The sequence below is a fragment of the Xenopus laevis genome, chromosome 8S (assembly GCF_017654675.1).
Source record: "Xenopus laevis strain J_2021 chromosome 8S, Xenopus_laevis_v10.1, whole genome shotgun sequence".
Classification (NCBI taxonomy): Eukaryota; Metazoa; Chordata; class Amphibia; order Anura; family Pipidae; genus Xenopus; species Xenopus laevis.
In genome coordinates this window covers 96,803,728-96,827,516 of record NC_054386.1, presented here as the reverse complement: position 1 = coordinate 96,827,516, position 23,789 = coordinate 96,803,728, and the positions used below count along the sequence as shown (strand labels likewise).

General features: G+C 36.8%; 2 protein-coding genes across 2 annotated transcripts; both read left to right on the top strand.

Annotated features, from left to right (window-relative positions):
* Positions 1-10,602: 10,602 nt before the first annotated feature.
* LOC108700604 (olfactory receptor 5B21) lies at positions 10,603-11,544 on the top strand. Its single transcript, XM_018233797.1, has one exon. It carries the CDS (start codon positions 10,603-10,605, stop codon positions 11,542-11,544), a length of 942 nt encoding a protein of 313 aa, XP_018089286.1.
* A 2,477-nt stretch (positions 11,545-14,021) lies between these two features.
* LOC108700603 (olfactory receptor 1019) lies at positions 14,022-14,963 on the top strand. Its single transcript, XM_018233796.1, has one exon. The coding sequence runs from the start codon at positions 14,022-14,024 to the stop codon at positions 14,961-14,963; it is 942 nt and encodes a 313-aa protein (XP_018089285.1).
* Positions 14,964-23,789: the final 8,826 nt, after the last annotated feature.

Below are 23,789 nucleotides of genomic sequence, written 5' to 3'. Positions count from 1 at the left end.
CCAGACCATGATGTAAAAGGTTTGGAAAACCGAGTACATAGTTTTGACCAGGACAGCCCTTTCTGAAAACGGGTCAAAACGGGTCAAAACCCTACTGTTCTCGCAAACATCAAAGAGGAACTATCATGAGAACAAACATGTAATATAAAGGTTATCTCATGGAAAGAAGAAACTTTCTAGATATAATCAATTTACAAGTACCATTTCCAAAATAATCAGGTTACTCTGTTCTTTGCGTGACACAATTAACTGTGTACTCTGATGTCATAATTTGAGTGGGCCCCTCTTGAGGTGTCATGATATAGTGAATAAAGTACCCCCTCTTGTAAAATATAAGGATATTATAAGTTACCAAGGAGTTTCATGACCATATAAAAGTACGAGGCCGAAGGCCGAGTGTTTTTATACAGGTCATGGAACTCCGAGGTAACTTCTAATATCCTCATATTTTACAACTGGGGGTACTTTATTTATTATAATACACAAATTTCAGTGAGTCCTGTGACAGAAATGACATCAGAACTCACCGTTTATAACTGATGACATCAGAACTCTCCGTTTATAAGGATATAATTTACAAGATATTCATGGCTTTTGTGTATTATAAAAATATATTACATGAAATACTGGAGCAATACAAATAAAGAGTCTCTAAACATAATCTGGCACATTTGACATGTTTGTGCTCTTACATAAACTTTACTATAGTCTATTCCATCAAGTCATTAAGATACTATTTACTATTTTGTAGCCTTTAATTTGTACAAGCAGCTCAGCATCTTGGCTACGAGCCGCCAATTAATTTTTGTTTGTTTTGTCTAAACTGTAATGTATTAATAAGAAAGGTAATTGCTCTTTGAACTCATTATTGTCTGGCAAATATTATAGTTTATAGTAAAGTTTGTGCCCAAACTCCCAGAGGAAATTCTCCTAGTAGGCCAATTAAAATAAGACATTATTCAATAACTCCATTGGGAATTCTAGAAACTGCTAACAAACAAAACAGTAAAAATAATATCCTAGCAGGCATATACACTAAACCTGCGTATCATTTGGCTGATGCATTAAATAAGTATAAGAAGGGGTTGGATGGTGTTTAGCAAGTGAGGGAATACAGGGATATGGGAGATAGCTCATAGTACAAGTTCATCCAGGGACTGGTCCCATTGCATCTTGGAGTCAGGAAGGAATTTTTTCCCCCTCTGAGGAGCATTGGAGAGGCTTCATAGGGGTTTTTTGCCTTCCTCTGGGTCAACTGGCAGTTAGGCAGGTTACATATAGACTTAAATGTTTAAACTTGATGGACATGTGTCTTTTTTCAACCTAACTTACTATGTATTAGCTATTCAGCAAGCACTAGTACCAAATTTGCCTCATCTCAATGCCTATTCACTAAGGGTCGAATATCGAGGGTTAATTAACCGTCGATATTCGACTAGGAATTAAAATCCTTCGACTTCGAAGCGCAGATAGTTCGATCGAACGATGGAAGGATAATTCCTTCGATCGAACGATAAAATCCTTCGATTCGAAGGATTTAAATCCAACGATCGAAGGAATATCCTTCGATCAAAAAAACTTAGGCAAGCCTATGGGGACCTTCCCCATAGGCTAACATTGACTTCGGTAGCTTTTATCTGCCGAACTAGGGGGTCGAAGTTTTTTTTAACGAGACAGTACTTCGACTATCGAATGGTCATATAGTCGAATGATTTTTACTTCGAATCCTTCGATTCGAAGTCATAGTCGTAGTCGAAGGTCGAAGTAGCCCATTCGATGGTCGAAGTAGCCCAAAAAATACTTTGAAATTCGAAGTTTTTTTACTTCGAATCCTTCACTCGAATTTAGTGAATCGGCCCCTTAATTGTACCAATCAAACCTTGCAACAACATAACAGCTAAAAAATATAGGGTTACTAAAAGCACCTAAACCAATCTGACTGCTGTTTCACTTTAAAAGAGATGTTTTGGAGTTGACAACATGGTTTTCACTGCTGAAAGTCAACAACACTTGTAGACTTCACTCCTGGTCACACACCATTGTATATGGTCATGTTATTGGGTGTGGAGTACTGATATAGCTGCAGAACATTGAGTGACATAACATCACAGTTCTAAAGGTGGACCTGGAGCAAATTTCAAATCACCTCTTCTGTGGGCAACTGTGGCTACTAAAGCAAATAAAGTTCTGTCTTGCATAACAAAGAGCACAAACTCAAGGGATGAAAACATAATTCTGCCTCTGCTTACTCTGCAACGAAGGGTAATAACAGGATATGGGGCAATTAATGGAGTTATCATCTGTGCGGGCGAAAGCAGGGAGCGGGGACTATGTAGGGTAGGGGTAGTGGGTTTTATTATATGGGGGTTTAGTTCTCTTTGAAGAGGGATATAGCTGGAGAGAGTGCAGAGACTAAGTGCAACTAAACTGGTTAGAGGGGGGGACGAGTTAAATTATGAGGGGAGACTGTCAAGGTTGGGGTTGGAGAAAATACACTTGTGAGGTACCATTAATAAATAGTGCAAATAAATGCAACAGCCATTATAAAAAGATTGCACTTGCGGCTGTTTATGTAAATGAACCATCTTTTCTATAAGGGGCAATTGTGATTATGAGCGTCAGGCAATAAAACCTATTTGTAGCCATTGATTCTATCTGGAGAGATTCATTCAGGGGGTAATGATTGTTATGTTTACTGGGGTATAAGTCATGCCCTTATTTCAGTCCATGGTCACATCATTAGTAACAAATGAGGTAATGTGTGTGTTGCATAATATTCCAGTTACTGCTGTTTTTGATGTGGCTCATATATATATATATGTAATTTGGTGCTATGGTTTATTGCATTCCCTCCAGTGTGTGAAAGACAGATGAATTCATAGACAGATACTGTTGATCTGTTAGTTTTTAATCTGAAAGTGATTTTTAGAGAATGTGTCTATATATGTGCGTGTTTTACACATGACCAGTGCCATCTAGTGAATATGAGTAAAACAAAAAAGCTGACAATAGACATAACGTGCTTTCAGGGGAATACATTTCATCACATTTACAATTTATGCTGCAGTATTTTTTGACATTTTGGTTAATTGGTTGGGTGTGTAAAGCAAAGCTGTACATGAAGGGTTTGGGTGGGGCTCACACACTAGGGCCATGGTTCTAAGTTAAATCATTTCCTTTGGCCAGTAATGTGGCTAGTAAAGTTTATGCGGTTACATGGGAAGTCACTGGGTAACATTCACCCACCTGGGTATCCCTGGAACTGAATATATAGGGCACAGATAAGCACTCCCCCTAACTGGCCTTCAGACTGGGTACCCTTAGCTCATAACAAGGTTACAGATATATAGAAACATTGGGGTGTCACCCTGCTATAGTTCCAGGGGTACCCAGGGCACAAATAAGCACTCACCCCAAATCTCCCCCTAACTGGCCTTCAGACTGGGCCCCCTTAGCTCATAACAAGGTTACAGATAAATAGAAACATTGGGGTAACAGTCACCCTGCTATAATTACAGGGGTACCCAGGGCACAAATAAACACTCACCCCAAATCTCCTCCTAACTGGCCTTCAGACTGGGCCCCCTTAACTCATAACAAGGTTACAGATATATAGAAACATTGGTGTAACAGTCACCCCATTATAGTTCCAGGGGTACCCAGGGCACAAATAAGCACTCACCCCAAATCTCCCCCTAACTGACCTTCAGACTGGGCCCCCTTAGCTCATAACAAGGTTACAGATATATAGAAACATTGGGGTGTCACCCTGCTATAGTTCCAGGGGTACCCAGGGTACAAATAAGCACTCACCCCAAATCTCCCCCTAACTGACCTTCAGTCTGGATCCCCTTAGCTCATAACAAGGTTACAGATATATAGAAACATTGGGGTAACAGTCACCCTGCTATAATTACAGGGGTACCCAGGGCACAAATAAGCACTCACCCCAAATCTCCTCCTAACTGGCCTTCAGACTGGGCCCCCTTAGCTCATAACAAGGTTACAGATATATAGAAACATTGGGGTGTCACCCTGCTATAGTTCCAGGGGTACCCAGGGTACAAATAAGCACTCACCACAAATCTCCCCCTAACTGACCTTCAGACTGGGCCCCCTTAGCTCATAACAAGGTTACAGATATATAGAAACATTGGGGTAACAGTCACTCTGCTATAGTTCCAGGGGTACCCAGGGCACAAATAAGCACTCACCCCAAATCTCCCCCTAACTGGCCTTCAGACGGGGTCCCCTTAGCTCATAACAAGGTTACAGATATATAGAAATATTGGGGTAACAGTCATCCTGCTATAGTTCCAGGGGTACTCATCCCAAATCTCACAATAAATGACCCATATGCTGTATCCCTTTAGCTCATAACAAAGCTTTAATTTTATATATTTATTTTCCAGGTTCATTAAAACATTCAAGGTTTTTAGCCTCATTGAAAATGAATTGAACAATGTGACTCTTGCTGATGTGCAACTTTTTGAAAAAATGGAAGAATAAAAAAATGACCTTGGAAATGAGTAAATAGGCCTCAAAATGTAAAATAAAAGGTATAATATATGTTGGCTATTTGGTCAGTTTACCAATATCCTGTTCTGATGTGGTTCTGATGTGGTTCTGATGTGGTTCTGATGTGGTCCTGATGTGGTCCTTTGGTGGCCTATTCCGTTGCAGTTGAGGTGATTCGCACAAAGCTACTTCTGGAAACAGGAATCAGACAGGTATAAGAAAAGCAAAAGGACTAAACATTTCTGTTGCCCTTGTAAAACAAATTAAGATAAACCAGTGCTGTGATACTCTCCCACTATGGCTTCTATGGGAGACGTATTTTCTGTAATTTGGAGCTTTCTGGATAATGGGTTTCCAGGTAACCGATCTTTCCATAATTTGGATCTTCATACCTTCTTAAGTCTACTAGAAAATCATGTAAACATTAAATAAACCCAATAGACTTATTTTGCTTCCAATGAGGATTAATTATATCTTAGTTGGGATCAAGTACAAGCTACTGTTTTATTACTACAAGGAAAAGGGGAATAATTTAAAAAAAATGTAATTATTTGATTATAATGGAGTCTATGGGAGACGGCCTTCCTGTAGTTCAGAGCTTTCTGGATACCGGGTTTCTGGATAATGGATCCTATACCTGTATAGGATTATAAGAGTGTTGGATATACTTGCGGAATATAAAGCATAGGCTATTTCTTGTTTAGAAAATATTGAATATACAAAAGAATTACTGATACTGCCATTTCATATTTTGATATATATATACCATTCTTATAAATGCTAGTTCTGACATTTGTATCCTGTATTGTATGTATTGCATTGTCATCTATGCCACCTAACATTTATGTACAGCCATATGATGATTTAATACAGGTCTGATTAAAAGCTGAAAAAAGGCACAGGATACACAGCAGATAATAGATAATGGCATTCTTCTGATCTTATCTGTTATCTACTGTGTATCCTGTGCTTGAATGACTGCCCCCATGGCTACACAGCAGTTTGTTTATATAAACTATAGTAGTACTTATCAGTTATCTACTGTGTATCCTGTGCTTGAATAGCTGCCCCCATGGCTACACAGCAGCTTGTTTATATAAACTATAGTAGTACTTATCTGTTATCTACTGTGTATCCTGTGCTTGAATGGCTGCCCCCATGGCTACACAGCAGCTTGTTTATATAAACTATAGTAGTACTTATCTGTTATCTACTGTGTATCCTGTGCTTGAATGGCTGCCCCCATGGCTACACAGCAGCTTGTTTATATAAACTATAGTATTACTTATCTGTTATCTACTGTGTATCCTGTGCTTGAATGGCTGCCCCCATGGCTACACAGCAGCTTGTTTATATAAACTATAGTAGTACTTATCTGTTATCTACTGTGTATCCTGCGCTTGAATGGCTGCCCCCATGGCTACACAGCAGCTTGTTTATATAAACTATAGTAGTGCTTATCTGTTATCTACTGTGTATCCTGTGCTTGAGTGGCTGCCCCCATGGCTACACAGCAGCTTGTTTATATAAACTATAGTAGGGTTTTTGAAGCAAACACACCAGTTTTACCAGTGCAGGGCAACACTACCCTATATTATCATTCCTATAAAACACTTTAATTTTTCGGCATTACCGTTCCTCCTAAAAAGTTGAAGGTGGAGAATTCAGGCGGCCGGGGCATATGCACCCAGTTCTCTCTGAAAGTCGAGTAAATGTGGGATTACCTTGGCTTTCAAGAATCTTCGAGAGTGCGGTTTTATCTATAACTATATCTTATATCTCTTAAAGCTGAACCACTTTCTCATTTAAAAGATTTGGAATAAAAATGGGAAAAAAATACTAAACATTTCTGTTTATTCATAGATAATAAGCTAAAGATATTTTTCAAATTAATAAAATAATTTGATAAATTCATAGTTTAGCACTAGTGATGGGCAAATTTATTGGCCAGGCGTGAATTTGTGGCGAATTTGGCCGTTTTGATGCTGGTGAAAATTGCCGGCGCCAATTTTGATGCAATCGTCAAAATCGACGTTTCACAGATTTTTCATCAATTTCGCGAATTTTACGAAATTCGCAAGATTCGTGCCAGAACACACGTTAGGTAGATGAGTAGAGATCAGGATAGGGGATGTACTTTTGCAGTAGGTGGGGATTCTGGGGTGCTCCTTGCTTCACTCATAGCATGTCAACCTTTTGGGGAGCCCAAGGAATTACACTGACTAGGACCACTTTTATTCTTAATCCAGCTCTGGTTGTGCAGATGTTAACTAAAAGATATATCACAGCTGGGAGTTGTTATCTCATGAAAAATAATAAACACAAGTGCAGACTTTCCTTATGTAGAAGGGTTTGATATCCCCATCACTCAGACTAACAACTACATACCTCATGTTTCCTAAACCCCCACAAATAGTGTGCCTACATTACCATGTTATTATGACAATAATGAGAAAAGTAATTCAAATGACAGCAGCACTTGGTGGCAGTTGTTTGAAAAAAGATTTTCATTTTAAGTTGTTGCTATGATTCAAGAAAATTGCTGCAAAAAAGAGCAAAAGGCATAGGATGGCCATCTCTGGTAATATTTGGAAATATGTGATCTCCTCGTGATTTATGAGGGTGTGAACCCCAAGTGCGTATTTGGATCCATTTCTGTAAACCAGAGGTCCCCAACCTTTTCAACCCATGAGCAACATTCATATGTAAAAGGAGTTGGGGAGCAACACTAACATGAAAAATTTTCTTGGAATACCAAATAAGTGCTGTGATTGGCTATTTCAGTGATCCCCAACCAGTAGCTCGTGAGTAACATGTTGCTCACCAAATCCTTGGATGTTGCTCCCAGTGGCCTCAAAGCAGGAGCTTATTTTTGAATTCCAGGCTTGGAGGCAAGTTTTAGTTGTATAAAAACCAGGTGTACTGCCAAAAAGAGTCTTTTGTAGGCTGCCAGTCTACATAGGGGCCACCAATAGTCAATTATAGCCCAGGAACTTTTTTCACGCTTGTGTTGCTCCCCAACATCTTCTAATAATTAGGCTCATGGGTAAAAAAGGCTGGGGATCCCTGGTCTATTTGGTAGCCCCAGGTGGGCTGTCAACCTACAGGAGGCCCAGTTTGGCATTAAATGTGGTTTTTATGCAACCAAAACTTCCTTCCAGGAATTCAAAAAGAAACACCTGCTTTGAGGCCACTGGGAGCAACATCCAAGGGCTTGGTGAGCAACATGTTACTCACAAGCCACTGGTTGGGGTTCACTGATGTAAACCAAATGTCTAATAACCGACCCCATGCATCTCTTGGTCCACTAGCTTTCTAATTTGATTATAAATTTGAAGGCAACAAACTGCTATATGCTTCCTAAATAAATTGATGGGGCCCTGAAAAGTCTTGTAACCAAATTATTGTACGACAGCACCCCTATTGGAACGTCAGGGTCTTTCTGTGAGCTTGAGAAATATTGGGCTCCAACTTAAGCCTTACAATGTTAGAGCATTGCTGCTCTAGCATAACAAGATCTAAGCACTATTTTCCATCAAGGTTAAAAAGAAACCCTGTTTATAAAGTTTCTAGCAATGCTGAAATAGGAGTTCATTCGAAGTAGTAAAACGATGATCTCAATATTGCAATAGCATTCTAATGATTTTGACATCATTATCACAGGGTAGCCATGAAATAATGACTCACTTAACTCAAAAAATATTCATTATTCTTCCATTCTTCCATATTAATTCATTTTGCCCAGTGTTAGCTGGAGAAGACTTTTCAGTGATATTTGGAAGAAAAGTCATAAACATGGAATACTGAAGATCTTGCTTCATCCAACATCACTTTTATTTAGAATTGTACAATTTAAATTATTTTGAATATCATTTATGGTAGCTTCCTAGGTCATATATTATATATATATTATCATTCCAAAAATCTATAGAGAGACTAATTGTTCAGGGAGCCTTGAACACTTAATTGTAGCTGAGGTTTAGCTTTGGGACAGAGAGAAACATATTAATTAACATCATATAAAAGAGGAAGAATCATACTTGTTTTTGCTTTTACTTTATATATTAGCTCTTCTCACTAACTGAAATCAAATAAAAAATATCTTGGCGAAATCAAAATCAACATTTAATAAAAAAAGAAACGAGCAAAGGAAGAATCCACTGGTCTACATTCATTGTAGGTAAATAACAACACTCTGAAATGAGGCTCAAATAATACCAAAAAATATTTGCAGGTATTTCAGCAAAGGATGAAATCCAACCAATATTAACAAGAAACAAGAAAGAAGATTCATTGAACTCATAAACCACTTCAATATCGTGCTGGTAGTATCTGGGACATCTTCAACATCAACATTTGAAGAAAAAACGATATGAACAAAGGAATAATCTACTGATCTATATAAAGGGATCATATAATAATCTCTCAAACGCTTTATTTACCAGTAGGTCCTTCCAACTTGACCTGTGGGCACCGATTCTGTATAGAAGGAGGTTCCATCGAAATATTCGGATGGTGTTTTTTTAACAGCGAGAGCTGTGAAGATGTGGAATTCTCTCAGTGAATAAGTCATACAGGCTGATACTTTATATAGTTTTAAGAAGGGGTTGGATGGTGTTTAGCAAGTGAGGGAACACAGGGTTATGGGAGATAGCTCATAGTACAAGTTCATCCAGGGACTGGTCTGATTGGAATCAGGAAGGAATTTTTTTTCGCCTCTGAGGCAAATTGGAGAGGCTTCAAATGGGGTTTTTCACCTTCCTCTGGATCAACTGGCAGTTAGGCAGGTTATATATAGACTTAAAAATGTTGAACTTGATGGACGTGTGGTTTATTTTCAACCTAACTTACTATGTATATACATTCATAGTTGGTAAATAATACTCTTAGCTCAGGAGCTCAAACAATCCCAAAAAAACATTACATATGTATTTTACAAAGGGTGAAACCAAACTAATACTAACAATAAGGAAACAAGAACAAAGAGTTCTTTCTTGCAGCGGGTAGTAAACCTAGCAGTTGCATGTCCCTCTTGCATCAGTCTTAATAGTGGTACATAAAAACACAAATTTTGTTTTTTTCCACAAATCTCAAAAAATGTGTGGTTTTTCTATGTTTCTAAAAAGCTCTTCAATGTATTAACTGTAAAAACCATGAAAACCTCTACGGCAAAACTTTGCCAGGGTAAAGTTGTTGAGGTGCTATAGAAGTCAATTGGAGCTCTACGGATCTGATTCGATCGCTTTAAACAGTGGAGGGGGTTATTTATCCAAGTCCGAATTTATCTCAATATTTTCTGAAAAAACTCTGACCAAATCCTCACGGATTTTTTCGGTTTATTTATTAATACACTTTTCCGAAAAAAAATTTTGCATGAAAAAATCTTGAAAAAACAGATTTTCACGATTTTTTCGGATTTTTCTCTTAAGTCTTATGGTTTTTGCCTGAAAACTCAGAAAGCTTCAGGGTATTGCACGAAACCCAACGAATCAATCAAAACATCATTGGGACTTCTCCCATTGACTTATCTGCAACCTTGACAGGTATGTGATGCCGGATTTTCTGATTCTGACTTTTCCATCCTCTGAGTTTAAAAAATTCTGAAATATTCACGATTTTTTTTAAAAGTCCACTTTTATATTTTTTCGTGATATTGCCTACAAAGTTTAGTAAATAACCCCCTTAGAGGTTTTGGATTTTTTTCCACTAGGAATTGTCCGAAGAATTCGACTTTTAAGAGGTTTCTGAGGTATTTGTTCAGCACTTATTTTAGTTCATACCTTTTATATATTGGAATATATGAAATAAATTCAATGACAACCATGGTTTCAGAGTTTGTGAGTTTAGTCGTGGTTTCAAAATCCTCTAAACCCACTAAAATCCAAAGTAAGCCTCAAAGAGTCCATTATCCACCTCATTTATTTATACACCTACAGAATGTTACACAACACTTTACATTCATTTATCAAACAATGTTCTTTCATAAATTAAACAAACAAGGGATGAAAAAATAGGATCAGAAGGTCCTGCTCATAAGATCTGAACAGTGTCATATGTTTTATTAAATATTTATTCAAGAAATTCATGGAGAGTTCAAATCAAACATCTACAAACAGATTCATCCTTCTTGGCCTTACTGATACCACAAACCTACAGGTGTTATGTGTCCTTATGTTTTTGATCATGTATTTAGTCACAATAGTTGCAAACTTCTCATTTATCATTGTGGTGGGGACCAGTGTTCAGCTGCAGACACCCATGTACTTTTTTCTATGTAACCTCTCCATCATTGACATTTGTTTCTCTTCCACCATTGTGCCTACGCTCTTGATCAATACTCTAGCTCATGACAAAAGTGTGCCTTTCTTAGGATGTGCTTTACAGATGTTCTTCCATTTAGCTCTAGGAACTGCTGAGTGTTTTATTCTTTCTGTCATGGCCTTTGATAGGTATGCAGCCATCTGTAAACCTTTACACTATTACAAAGTTCTGAATAAAAAAGTTTGCATCTGCTTAGCTTCTGGATCATGGGTCCTCTCCTTTCTCAACTCTACCATTCATGTGATCTTTACTTTTCAGCTTCCTTTTTGCCGGTCCAACCATGTCAACCATTTTTTCTGTGAGGTTCCTCCTTTTTTGTACATCTCTTGCAGAGACACTTGGTTTAATGTGGTGGCCATGTACATCTCTGCTAGTTTAATTGGCCTGTTCTCACTCATTTTGACTCTCATTTCCTATTTTTATATAACTTTGACAATTCTTAACATCTCTTCCACTGAAGGAAGAATAAAAGCATTCTCTACGTGTGCATCCCATCTCACAGTGGTCTCTCTGTACTTTGGTGCTATCCTGTTTATGTATTTGCATCCTCACTCTGACTATTTTCCAGAATCCGCCAGGACAATGTCTCTCATTTACACTGTTGTCACCCCAATGCTAAATCCTCTAATCTACAGTATAAGGAATAAGGAAGTTCAAAAGAACATCAAAAACAAACTGAATATTCAAATCCATAAAACATTTTAATTAAACGTTCTTTCCTTGGTCCTTATACTTACTTATTGTTTACGTACATACCTAGATACAGTATTATTATTGTAACCAATATGATAATGAGTCTTCAGTGGATAAAATGCATGTTCAAGGAAACCTAAATATGTACATTATTATGAGTCAGATTTATTAAGGGTCGAATTGAAATTCTAATTTTTAAATGCAAATTTCAAGCTTATTTTAAAGAAATTCAACTAGGGAATAGATTCTTATTTAAAAAAAGTCAAAATTCAAATTCAAAATTTGTCCCTTTAAGAATTCAAATTCGACTATTTGCCATCTAAAACCTGCCGAGTTGGTGTTTTAGCTAATGGGGGACCTCCTACAATCAAGACATAGAATAGAAATGTCACAATATAAGGCTCATTAGTAATTAATACAGATAATTACTACATGGTGACACAGAAACCAGTGCAATTAGCATCAGAATTTAATAATTAGCAAACCTGTAGCATCAGCTTATATTACAGCCAGGGAAGCTCATTTTCTGCTGGATAATTAGTGACGAGCCCTAAGCTTAGCTTCTCAACAGCCAATCAGAGCCCACTGAGCATGTGAGTGTCACAGACACTTTCCAAGATGGTGATAAAATATGGCATTTTTAGATATATTCAATTTTAGAGTTTCCTTCTCCTTTAATTTACCAATAAAACATCTAGAAAAAAATTGGTGCAACAAAATCGAGCATTAATTCAAATGATGTGACTTTTTCGAATTGTCGCTCTGAAAACTTTAATAACTTGAGGTTTAATATACAGTATATTGGATGGCTTTTTAGCAAGTGAGGGAATACAGGGTTACAGAAGATAGCTCATAGTACAAGTTGATCCAGGGACTGCTCCCATTGCCATTTTGGAGTCAGGAAGGATTTTTTCCCCCTCTGAGGCAAATTGGTGAGGCTTCAGATGGGTTTTTTGCCTTCCTCTGGATCAACTGGCAGTTAGGCAGAAATAATATAGAAAAGAAAAAAAAGGTTGAACTTGTTGGACGGGTGTCTTTTTTCAACCTTACTTACTATGTTACTATGTTACTATGTTACTATGTATAGGCCCATAAAAGACCTCTTTATTAAAGGTTGAGTTTGATTTTTAAAAAACATGAATAAATTAATTTCCACAAATGTCATATATCAAAAAATTCAAACTGAAACGGCACAAATGGAAAAAGACACCGACAAATCTCAAAAAACACAACTTTTTCAACTTGTCGCATGATAACTATGTCGTTTTCATTTTGTCACCCAAAGACCAGTGTCAAAACCACCCAAAAACCTTTAAAACTACGAATCAAAGAAAGATCTTTCAGTTGTAAAAGTGACATCTGCCATTGACATCTTCATGATTTTGACAGGTTTTACCTGGTGTATTTTTGGATTTGGAATTGTCAGTGTTTTGTTGCATCATAAATCTCGGAAAAGCTACGCTTTTTTGTATTTTTGATGTCAAAATGCCCAACCTGTCACAGTTTAGTAAATGTAATAATCAATACATTTATAAAATTTTTGACGTTTTAATACATTTTTCTGTGGTGCCAAGAAATTGCTGCAAACAATAGTAAATTCAAATGTTTTAAATTCCAGATTTCTAAATCTTTAATATTTGTCAATCAAAAAAATCTCAAAGATTAACATAAAAAAAATAAATCAGCAGCTAAATTCCATGAGAGATGTATATTCGACATTTAGGGGGTTATTTATCAAAATTTAAAAAAAAATTCAGACCAAACTAAAATCCATGATTTGCCTTTATTTATCAATAAAAAAAGAATCGGATCAGATAAAACTGCAACTTTTTCGGATTGTCGCTCAAAAAAACAGAATTCCAATAGTTTATAGAGAGACTAATTGTTTAGGGACAATTTAAAAGAAACAATTCTCTCTTCTCTTCTGGGACCATGAGATAATAATAATTGCATCGTACTGTATAAAAAAGCGAAGAATCAAACCATTCTTGTATGTTTTATTTTATATATTAGCTCTTCTCACTACCTGAAGCCAAAACATAAGAATACAGTTGGGAACATCGTCGATAAATCAGGTATTATTCCAAGGGTGAAACACCAATACTAGCAGTAGGACACAGTACACCTCTAAATAACTATGGTGGCTACTCCAAGGTTATGTGAGCTTCAACCAAGAGCTTTTTTCCAGAAATCATAAAAGCTTTAGTCTTTACTAGCATTTTCTCAGTGGAACATAAAGACACAATAAGCCCTTAATAGAATTAAACTGTTTCTTATGAAAGGGAAGAAACATACTCACAATTGAATGATGAATCTCAAACAGATTTTGACACAATTCCAACATATTTCATATGATACTTGTCATACTTCCCTAGAAGATGCTAATTCAATACACTTTTAAAATTGTGTGAAAAGAAACCAGTAATTTGAATATTTGAAATCGTTTTTTGTATGTATTATTTTGCTCCAGCAATTATAAAGTGAATTCTATGGAGAGTTTGAATCAAACATCTGCAAATAGATTCATCCTTCTTGGGCTCACCAGCACCCCATATCTACAGGCATTATGTGTCCTTATGTTTTTGATTATGTATTTAGTCACAATAGCTGGAAACTTGATACTTATCATTGTGGTGGGGACCAGCGTTCAGCTGCAGACACCCATGTACTTTTTCTTGTTCAACCTCTCCATCATAGATATCTGCTTCTCTTCCACCATTGTGCCAAAACTCTTGATCAAAACTGTTGCTCAAGACAAAAGTGTTTCTCTCTTAGGATGTGCTCTACAGATGTTCTTCCATTTAGCTCTAGGAGCTGCTGAGTGTTTCATTCTTTCTGTCATGGCCTATGATAGGTATGCAGCCATTTGTAGACCATTACACTATTACAAAGTTATGAATAAAAAAGTTTGCATCTGCTTAGCTTCTGGATCATGGGCCTTCTCCTTTATCAATTCCGTCATGCATGTGGTCTTTACTTTCCAGCTGCCTTTTTGCAGGTCAAACCACATCAACCATTTTTTCTGTGAGGTTCCTCCTTTTTTATATATTTCTTGCAGGGATACTTGGTTTAACGAGGTGGCCATGTACATCTCTGCTAGTTTAATCGGCATAGGCTCGTTTTCTTTGACTCTCACTTCATATGTTTATATAGTTTTCACCATTATTAATATGTGTTCCACTGAAGGAAGAATGAAAGCATTCTCCACTTGTGGGTCCCATCTCACAGTGGTCTCTCTGTACTATGGTGCTGTCCTGTTTATGTATTTACATCCTCACTCAGACTATTTTCCTGAAACATCCAAGATCATGTCTCTTATTTACACAGTTGTCACCCCAATGCTAAATCCTATCATCTATAGCATGAGGAACGAGGAGGTAAAAAGCAGCATAAAGAATAAACTGATGGTTCAAATGGGCAAAACATTCTAAACATATCTGCCTTGGTTTTTCTAAAGGGGCCTGTTGATGTACTAAGGATTATTTACAGTATTATATCCATTGCCCTAATAATTCTTTAGAACAGGGGTCCCCAACAATGAAATTTTTTCAGAACCCATTGAAGTCAATAGGCGTCAACATTTTTTTATTTACACATTTTTCTCACTCCAAATGCATTAAAGTCAATGGGCGTTTTTTTTTTTTTTTTTTATGATGACTTTTTGTCTCTGCAACAATTTTGTCTTGGTGACTTTTTTGTCAAGACAACATTTTTCATAGAGTATTTTTTCTGCAGTTTGACAGAAAAATTTGTGGAATTTCGCTGCGAATCATTATTAATGATATAAAATATAAAAATAGTAGCTAACCCATCTATGTACATGTATTCATATACAAAAACCTTTATAAAAGTTCCAGCATAGACAGTAACATAAGTAACTGCTTGCTTCTTAGGCTCTAGACTCGCTTACAAAACTAATATCATTAAAACTGCTTGATGTGTCCACTTTGGTGAATAAGCAGCGCTGTTCAGAGAATTTTGCACATGGATGCAAGGAACAATGGAATTAGTATCTGGTAGTGATACCAGATACTGGTGATGGCAAATAATTTCACAAAATTGCGGTAAAAATCCATGAAAATTTTGATGCAAGCAACAATTAAAGCACGTTCATTGACATTAATGCACGTCGGAATTGTCGACGGCGTCGGAATTGTTGCTGGCGTTGATTTGGATGCCAGCCGGAATTTTCACCACAATTTTGAGAAATTATTCTGTTTAATAACACCTCAAAGCTCCAATTGTGCGAATACAATCAACACCTAACAATATCATCATTGTGGATTATGATAAACAGATTTTGCTGATTGGAAAAAACATTCCAGAGGATATATAAGGAAGATCTTATTTACAGTTATTCCGAATTGAGAAAGCCAGTTGGGTGACTGGTGAAACGTCTTCAAGAAAAAAACACAGCAAGTCCAGTTGATTTGACTTATTTCTACAGATATATCTGCCTTAATGAGGTGTTACTTTCTTTGCATGAGTATCTCACCATTAATGTTCATATTGATAAAAGAAAAACACAAATGCAACTTGCAAACAAATTGCCAAATTATGGGAAATAGTGGGGTAAAAAAATTGGCAATTTGTATCAATTTCTCCACTTTTTACATTTCATTTGTATTAGTGAATGTGCCCTTGTACCCCTTTAATCATTTGGTCATTAGGATGCCACATTTTGTGGAATTTTTTTTGGAAAAAAAACCTATTAAACTGGAGCTCCTTAAATAAAAGCACTAAACATAGAACCTTTCTCAACAAATTATGTTACTGAAGGAAGAAGGAGATGCATAATTACTGATGGGTGCCAACATTTTGGAACCAGGGTCTCGGGTTAGAAATTATACTCACTGGGTGGGTTGCCTAATATTTTTGTAATCCCCAGTAATTATGCATTTGCTTCTATTGTGCTACACAATGGGGCACATTTACTATTGGTCAAATAACAAGGGTTAATTAAATCGTTCGAATCGAACAATTCGAAGGATTCTAATCCATATCGAACGATTTTCCTTCAGTCAGAAATTGACTAGAAAGCCTATTGGGACCTTCCCCATAGGCTAACATTGAAGCTCGGTAGATTTTAGGTGGCGAAGTAGGAGGTCGAAGTTTTTTTTAAAGAGACAGTACTTCGGCTATCGAATGGTCGAATAGTCAAACGATTTTTAGTTCAAATCGTTTGATTCGAAGTCGTGGTCGAAGTAGCCAATTCGATGGTCGAAGTAGCCAAAAAATACTTTTTTTATTCTATTCCTTCACTCGAGCTAAGTAAATGTGCCCCAATGTGTAATACTTTTTTATTTACACATTCTATTAAACAGCACCCTTAGTTACATAATTATTAAACTGGTGGAATATTTGCTTAGTTTCTTACAATCAATACATTATTTGCAGTCTTAGAGACTTGTTGGGTCATCTAGTATTTTCTAGCACTTGTTTTGCCTATTATTTTTATGTAGAACAAGTTTGTGTTTTAAAAGAAAAAAAACCTCTCTGTATGCCATACTGGTTTTGAATGTGCTCACCTTTAGAATAGTTGATATCATTATACCCAGCAAAAGGTTTATTTGGTCATACAGAAGCATAGTTATTTTGGTGAAAGCCTCCTTAGTGTCATGTATGGTTTCCCAAACCCAGAACCGATGCCAAGGTTTCGGTCATAGCTCATGCCTCTGCCTTTCGCTTTGGGAGGAGCCCTCTGCTACTTGGAAGCCGCCAGATTTTAAAGTGAGAGAACTGGGGCAAGAGTTCTGGGCAGGAAAGGGAACCTTAACATGCAACTGGAGGAACAGGAATAGGGCAAAAAGCCTGGGTTGTAAACCTGGGTCAAAACCAGATGGTGCAGTATGGAATCGGAAAGCAAATAGCATAGTCAAGCACACCTAGGATCAGAAATAGAACTACTTTGGGTAATGAGTAATTGGGAGCTGCCCCTTTTAATATTTTAATTTCACACCAAGGATGACGTCATCCACATCAGCACGCAGAAGAGGAGGTGATGGCTGTAGGCATCCCTGCAGGGAGAGTGAAGGGCATCTCCACCACCCCAGTAGACCACCAGCTTCTGTTACACTTAAAAGGATACTGTCATGGGAAAAAAAATTTTTCAGAATGAATCAGTTAATAGTGCTGCTCCAGCAGAATTCTGCACTGAAGTCCATTTCTCAAAAGAGCAAACAGATTTTTTTATATTCAATTTTGAAATCTGACATGGGGCTAAACATATTGTCAATTTCCCAGCTGCACCCAGTCATGTGACTTGTGCTCTGATAAACTTCAATCACTCTTTACTGCTGTACTGCAAGTTGGAGTGATATCACCCCCCTCCCTTTCCCCCCAGCAGCCAAACAACAGAACAATGGGAAGGTAACCAGATAACAGCTCCCAAACACAAGATAACAGCTGCCTGGTAGATCTAAGAACAACACTCAATAGTAAAAACCCATGTCTCACTGAGACACATTCATTTACATTGAGAAGGAAAAACAGCAGCCTGCCAGAAAGCATGTCTCTCCTTAAGTGCAGGCACAAGTCACATGACCAGGGGCAGCTGGGAAATTGACAAAATGTCTAGCCCCATGTCAGATTTCAAAATTGAATATAAAAAAATCTGTTTGCTCTTTTGAGAAATGGATTTCAGTGCAGAATTCTGCTAGAGCAGCACTATTAACTGATTCATTTTGAAAAAATTTTTTTTTCCCATGACAGTATCCCTTTAACAGAGCAAGACGAACTGAGATGCATTAGCTTCAAATAAATCTATCATGGTTAATATCCTAAGCTCACCCAAATGGTCAAGAACTAGTTACAACTTCCCCAGCTCAGTTTGTGCTTATAACTTATAAAATACATGTTATGTTCAAGAACCCAATGAAATGACACAACACTTGTTTTCAGGAGACAATCCCAGGTCTTTTTCAATCACAGTCAGGTGATATCCAAAATAGCAAAGTTTTTCACACCAGCAAGAAAGAACTTAATCTGAATGTTACTGCTGTAACAAAGAGATATTTCCCCTTTAAATGGACTTGTCGAGGCTTATTTATTAAAGGTTGGCTTTTAGTGGTTTTAGGGTCTATTGAAACAACCACTAAACTCACAAACTCAAAAACCACGACTGTCATTGAAATTATTAAAAGTTCCAATTAAAAAAAGAACAAACAGGAAAAAGCGTTGAACAATGTGCTAAAAAATAAAAATGCCTCCAAAACCTAGAAAAACTTAAGTTATTTAGACAAATGACAGTATATCAGAGAAAAAATCTGAAAAACTTCTAAGGGGCAGATTTATCAAGGGTTGAATTTCGAAGTACAAAAATCTTCGAAATTCGACCATCGAATTAAAAAAACTTTGAACGATTCGAACGATTATAGTGATCGATCGAAGGATTTTTATTCAATGTGTAAAGACTTAGAAAAATGTTGTAGAAGGTCCCCATAGGCTAACATAGCACTTCGGCAGCTTTAATTTGGTGAAGTATTGAAGTCGAAGTTTTTTTTCAGAGACAGTACTTTGATTATCGAATGGTCGAATATTCGCATGATTTTTACTTGATTTACTTGATGATTTTTACGAATCAAAGTCGAAGTAAATTCGAAGTCGTAGTATCCTATTCGATGGACGAAGTATCCAAAAAATTACTTTGAATTTTGAATTTTTTTACTTTGAAAATTCCCTCAAATTCACTTAGAACCCTTAGTAAATCTGCCCCTAAAAGTCCAAATTGATTTAAAGCAGTCCAATAGGATCAGTACAGCTCCCATTGACTTCTAAGCACCTCAACAACTTTTACTTGGCGATTTTTGCCTTAGAGGTCTTCTGAAAACCAGCTGTCTAGGTCAAAGCCAGACAGGTGGCAAACCCTAATTTGAATTTGGTCTGAATGTATAAAGTTGTAAAATTGAAGGTAAAGGTGGACTTTCCCTTAACTCGCATGTGTAGGTTTACTCTTACATTTAAATAATAAAAAGGAAGGTTCTGGACCACAGACGAAGTGGAGTATACAAATTCTGGTGGAAGAAAGATGGATAGATGAGAATTGGTAGGTGGGTGACCTCTAGTGTTGTGAGTCCCCAATCCCTGTCTAATCATAATCCTGCCCAACTTCAGACTTTAGTTTGGGAACATTCATAAAGACAGCACTCCATCAGATACAGATGAACTCTTAGAGGCGTATCTATTGAAAGGTGGAATTTTAATGGTTTTAGAGGTTTTTGAAACTATGACTTAACTCACTGCCGCAAAAAACATGAATTTCATTGTATTCATTAAAAGATACGAATATATAAAAAAGTACAAATAGAAAAAAAACACGGAAAAGGAGAATGCATCAAAAACCTCTAAAAATGTTAATTTTTCTAATAATTCCTATCAGAAAAAAAATCCAAAACCCTCTAAAAGTCTGAATGGATTAAAAATGGCCAGCACATCTCCCACTGACTTCTGTAGAACTTCGACAACTTTAACTTGGAAAATTTCTTTATTTAAAGATTCCATGTTTTTTTAGAGCTTTTAAGAAATAACAAATAAAAAACACAAATTTTTCCAGATTCAAAAAATAATAGAAATCAGTGAAAGAAATGTGAGTCTGGATATATAGTAGTGTAGCTGGGACTACAACAACACTCACTTAACAGTAGGTAGGGCATATAATAAAAGTCACTAATAAAAAATACAAAAAATAGGAATACATTTTGCTATGAAATACTGTTTATTAGATAATAATGACCTACTTATTTATTATATCAATTATTCACTGGAACAAACTTTTTTTGTTAGCAGCACTACACTATATCCAAAGTCACTGAATAATTCCAAGAGTTAGTAAAACATACAGTACATTGAATTTGCTGAAATAAAATGTTTTTGCTCTAAGTAAATGAAAGCATATTGGTAAATGGAAGTGCTGGGCCATAGCCTAACACTTTAAATGCGACTCTTAAACTCAGGTGGGGCCCTCAGGTAATGTTGGAGGAAGGGTGTTTCGGAATCATACTTCTGGTTGATAACATCTTTATTGGAAGGAATGTAACATATCAGGGAATTTGTACAAATGATATAGTGCAGTTGTTCAGCATATACTCCTGCTACTAACCCTTTAGAAGTGTTTGCCCGATAGGGGGCAGTAACCAGTTTATGGATAACCAATTTGCAAATGTTTAACCCCAAGCTTGAGGCCCTCTAATGGGAACTTAGGCTGGAACACATCTACCCTTACATCAGTACACTTAAGTCCCTATCCTGAGGGTAGACCACCAAGGACTTTGAGTTCTACTCTCTACCCTACTTTCACCCAAGCTTTAACTTTTGCCTACCTTCCTTCCCAGGTGGAATCCGAGAAGAAATGTTGTGAACCCTTTCAGCTTTCCCTTTTATGCAATACACAATGACCCCTCTTGGTTAGTTATGGACCTGCCAGAAGCATACATTTACACACTTAGGGGGTTATTTATCAAGGTCGACTTTTAGGGGCCCATTTACTTAGTTCGAGTGAAGGAATAGAGGAAAAATAGTTTGAATTTCGAATGGTCGAATATGGCTACTTCGACCATCGAATGGGCTACTTCGACCTTCGACTACGACCTTCGAATCGAACGATTCCAACTAAAAATCGTTTGACTATTCGACCATTCAATAGTCGAAGTACTGTCTCTTTAAATTTTTCTTCGACCCTTTAGTTCACCACCTAAAACCTAGGGAAGGTCCCCATAGGCATCCTAACAATTTCCTGATCGAGGGAATATCCTTCTGATCGATGGATTAAAATCCTTCGAATCGAAGGATTTAATCGTTCAATCAAACGAATATTCCTTCGATCGTAGGAATAGCGCAAAATCCTTCGACTTCGATATTCAAAGTCGAAGGATTTTACTTTGACGGTCGAATATCGAGGGTTAATTAACCCTCGATATTCGACCCTAGGTAAATGTGCCCCGTAGAGTAATGTGATTTATTTTAAACTCGAATAAATTAGATTTTATTCACAATTTGAATGGTATGTTATTTATGAAAAATTAGAACGTCTAAATTTCGATCGAATAGTCCCAACCTGAAAATTTTAATTGAATTTGAATCAGATTTGAATTGAGTTTTTCTCCTGAAAAAAACCCCCCAACTTTTGCACATCAAATTTTTGAACTGTTTCCAGGGCCAAGGTGTGATAAATCTCACATTCAAATTCGGGTTGGTGCCTTTAAATCCGAAATTGTGAGTTTTGACCCAAAAAAAAATTGAATTTACCATTTGAATATTAGTAAATCTGCCCCTTAGTCTACCACCCTAGGGGGCTGCCTGTAACATAAAGAGGGTACCCTACATAAACATTATTAGATATCTTTTTACCATTTTGGTTTCTTGACTTACTGCAACAAACAGTTCCAGTTTTATGTAAATAAATTAAAACATTTAATTAAAAAAAATTAAATTCAAAGTTGAGAAATGATTGTATAGTTGCATTGGGAGTTAACAACTAATTTATGATTTCATTAGGGGCTTTCAGATAATTAGCCCTTCTGGGACTAATGAAAAGTATATAAGGACAAGGATTTCTCAATAAATATGAAGACATGGAGTACAAATACCATTCTTGATTTCAACCAGAAATAACACTCATTCTAACGATAAACGTAATATTCTTCATCTAACGTCATGCCGCTGGAAATGTAGATTTATAATAGTCACAGGAAAGTTTTGTAAGGTAAAACATGGAATATCTGATATATTTTGCAATTTTGACATCTAGCCATTTTACTACTAAATGCCAAACTATACCAGAGCTTGTCATAGCTGCCCCCCGTGCTGCAGTTTAATATATATATATATATAGTCTTGCAATGCACATCAGAGAGGTGTTTCTATTCTTCTTCTTATTAACAGGTACTTATAGAGGGTCAACATATTCTGCAGCGCTGTGCAATAAATAGGTGCATACATTAAACCTACCGTTTTACATACAAAAACCACCAATAACCAATACAAGAGGTAAAAAGGGCCCTGCCCAAACCAGCTTACAATCTAAAAGAATGAGCTTTCAATTTCTCCTAAAGCTACAGATGAATGGCCAGCCATAATAATTTTGGGTTTGATGCCAACCACTGTGCCAGGTCTACTGAAATGTACAATACATCTGAAGTTGCCCAAAATGAAAGAGCTCTTATATAGGGTATTAATGCTGGATGCCTTTTAGCCAGTCAGTTTACATTTTTCTGTCATTTTCGGTGAGTAACTATGAGGAGCAGCTTTATTGGAAATGCAGTTAGAGAGGTTTGGTCTTTTACATATTTTACCTAATACATAAAAGTAGATTAAAAATACCCTTCTACCTATAGTATTTTATAAAACGGATTCTATAAAGCTCTATTAAAGAGATGCTGACACCAGAAATAAAACAATGTGTTACATCTATTATAATATTGCTAGTGATGGGCGAATTTTTCCCGTTTTGCTTCGACGCGAAATTCGTGAATTTCATGCAAAATTCACAAAACTTGCGAAAAATTAGTGAAATGCATATTGTGATGCCGGCGCCCATTAAAGTCAATGGGTGTCCGTTAATCGTCGCAGGCATCGAAATTCCACCAGCGTCGGAAAAACTTTGACGCCGGCGCCGGAACCATCGCAAACTCGTCTGTGAATAAATTCTCTCATCACTAAATATTGCCTTTGAAAGCTACAAATTCGCCATGAAGTATTTGCACAATGCTTTTACATTACCTGTCTGATGCCCTATGTTCCTGTATGAGGGGGCGGCCATATTTGTGCTGCAGGAGTCCGTTACCATTAGAAACTTTAACTCACAGGCTGAGGTGGGACAGTCAGGTTGGCAAAACAGTCAGGTTTAGAAACGTTAACTCTTCTCAGCATAAAACAATAAATATGATCTACTTTTAATGTACATTCATATTTTAAAAAGTAGTTTTTTAGTGTCAGTATCACTTTAAGGTTTACGTCCAGAAAGGTTCACCAAGATCCCTTTTGATGATGTGTGTTCACGTGATCCAACAAGAGATGAGCTACATTTCTTAGCCTACTTGATCTCATAAATTCTAAAATGATTTAATACAGATCTAGATGCACACTGAGAACACCTGATTTTTATGATTCAGATTGAAGTTGACCAACCTTCCCAGCACTACAGCCCCAGCTGAAGTTCTACACTCAACAGCTCATTTCTAATAATAGTGGACAAATAATAAACCAACACGAGGATCTCTCAGAATATTTTTTCAGACTTCAATTCTAGCGAGGCAAGAGTC

Bases quoted from the DNA above. Each gene is read 5' to 3' on its own strand.
- LOC108700604 (XM_018233797.1), top strand. From the start codon at position 10,603: ATGGAGAGTTCAAATCAAACATCTACAAACAGATTCATCCTTCTTGGC.
- LOC108700603 (XM_018233796.1), top strand. From the start codon at position 14,022: ATGGAGAGTTTGAATCAAACATCTGCAAATAGATTCATCCTTCTTGGG.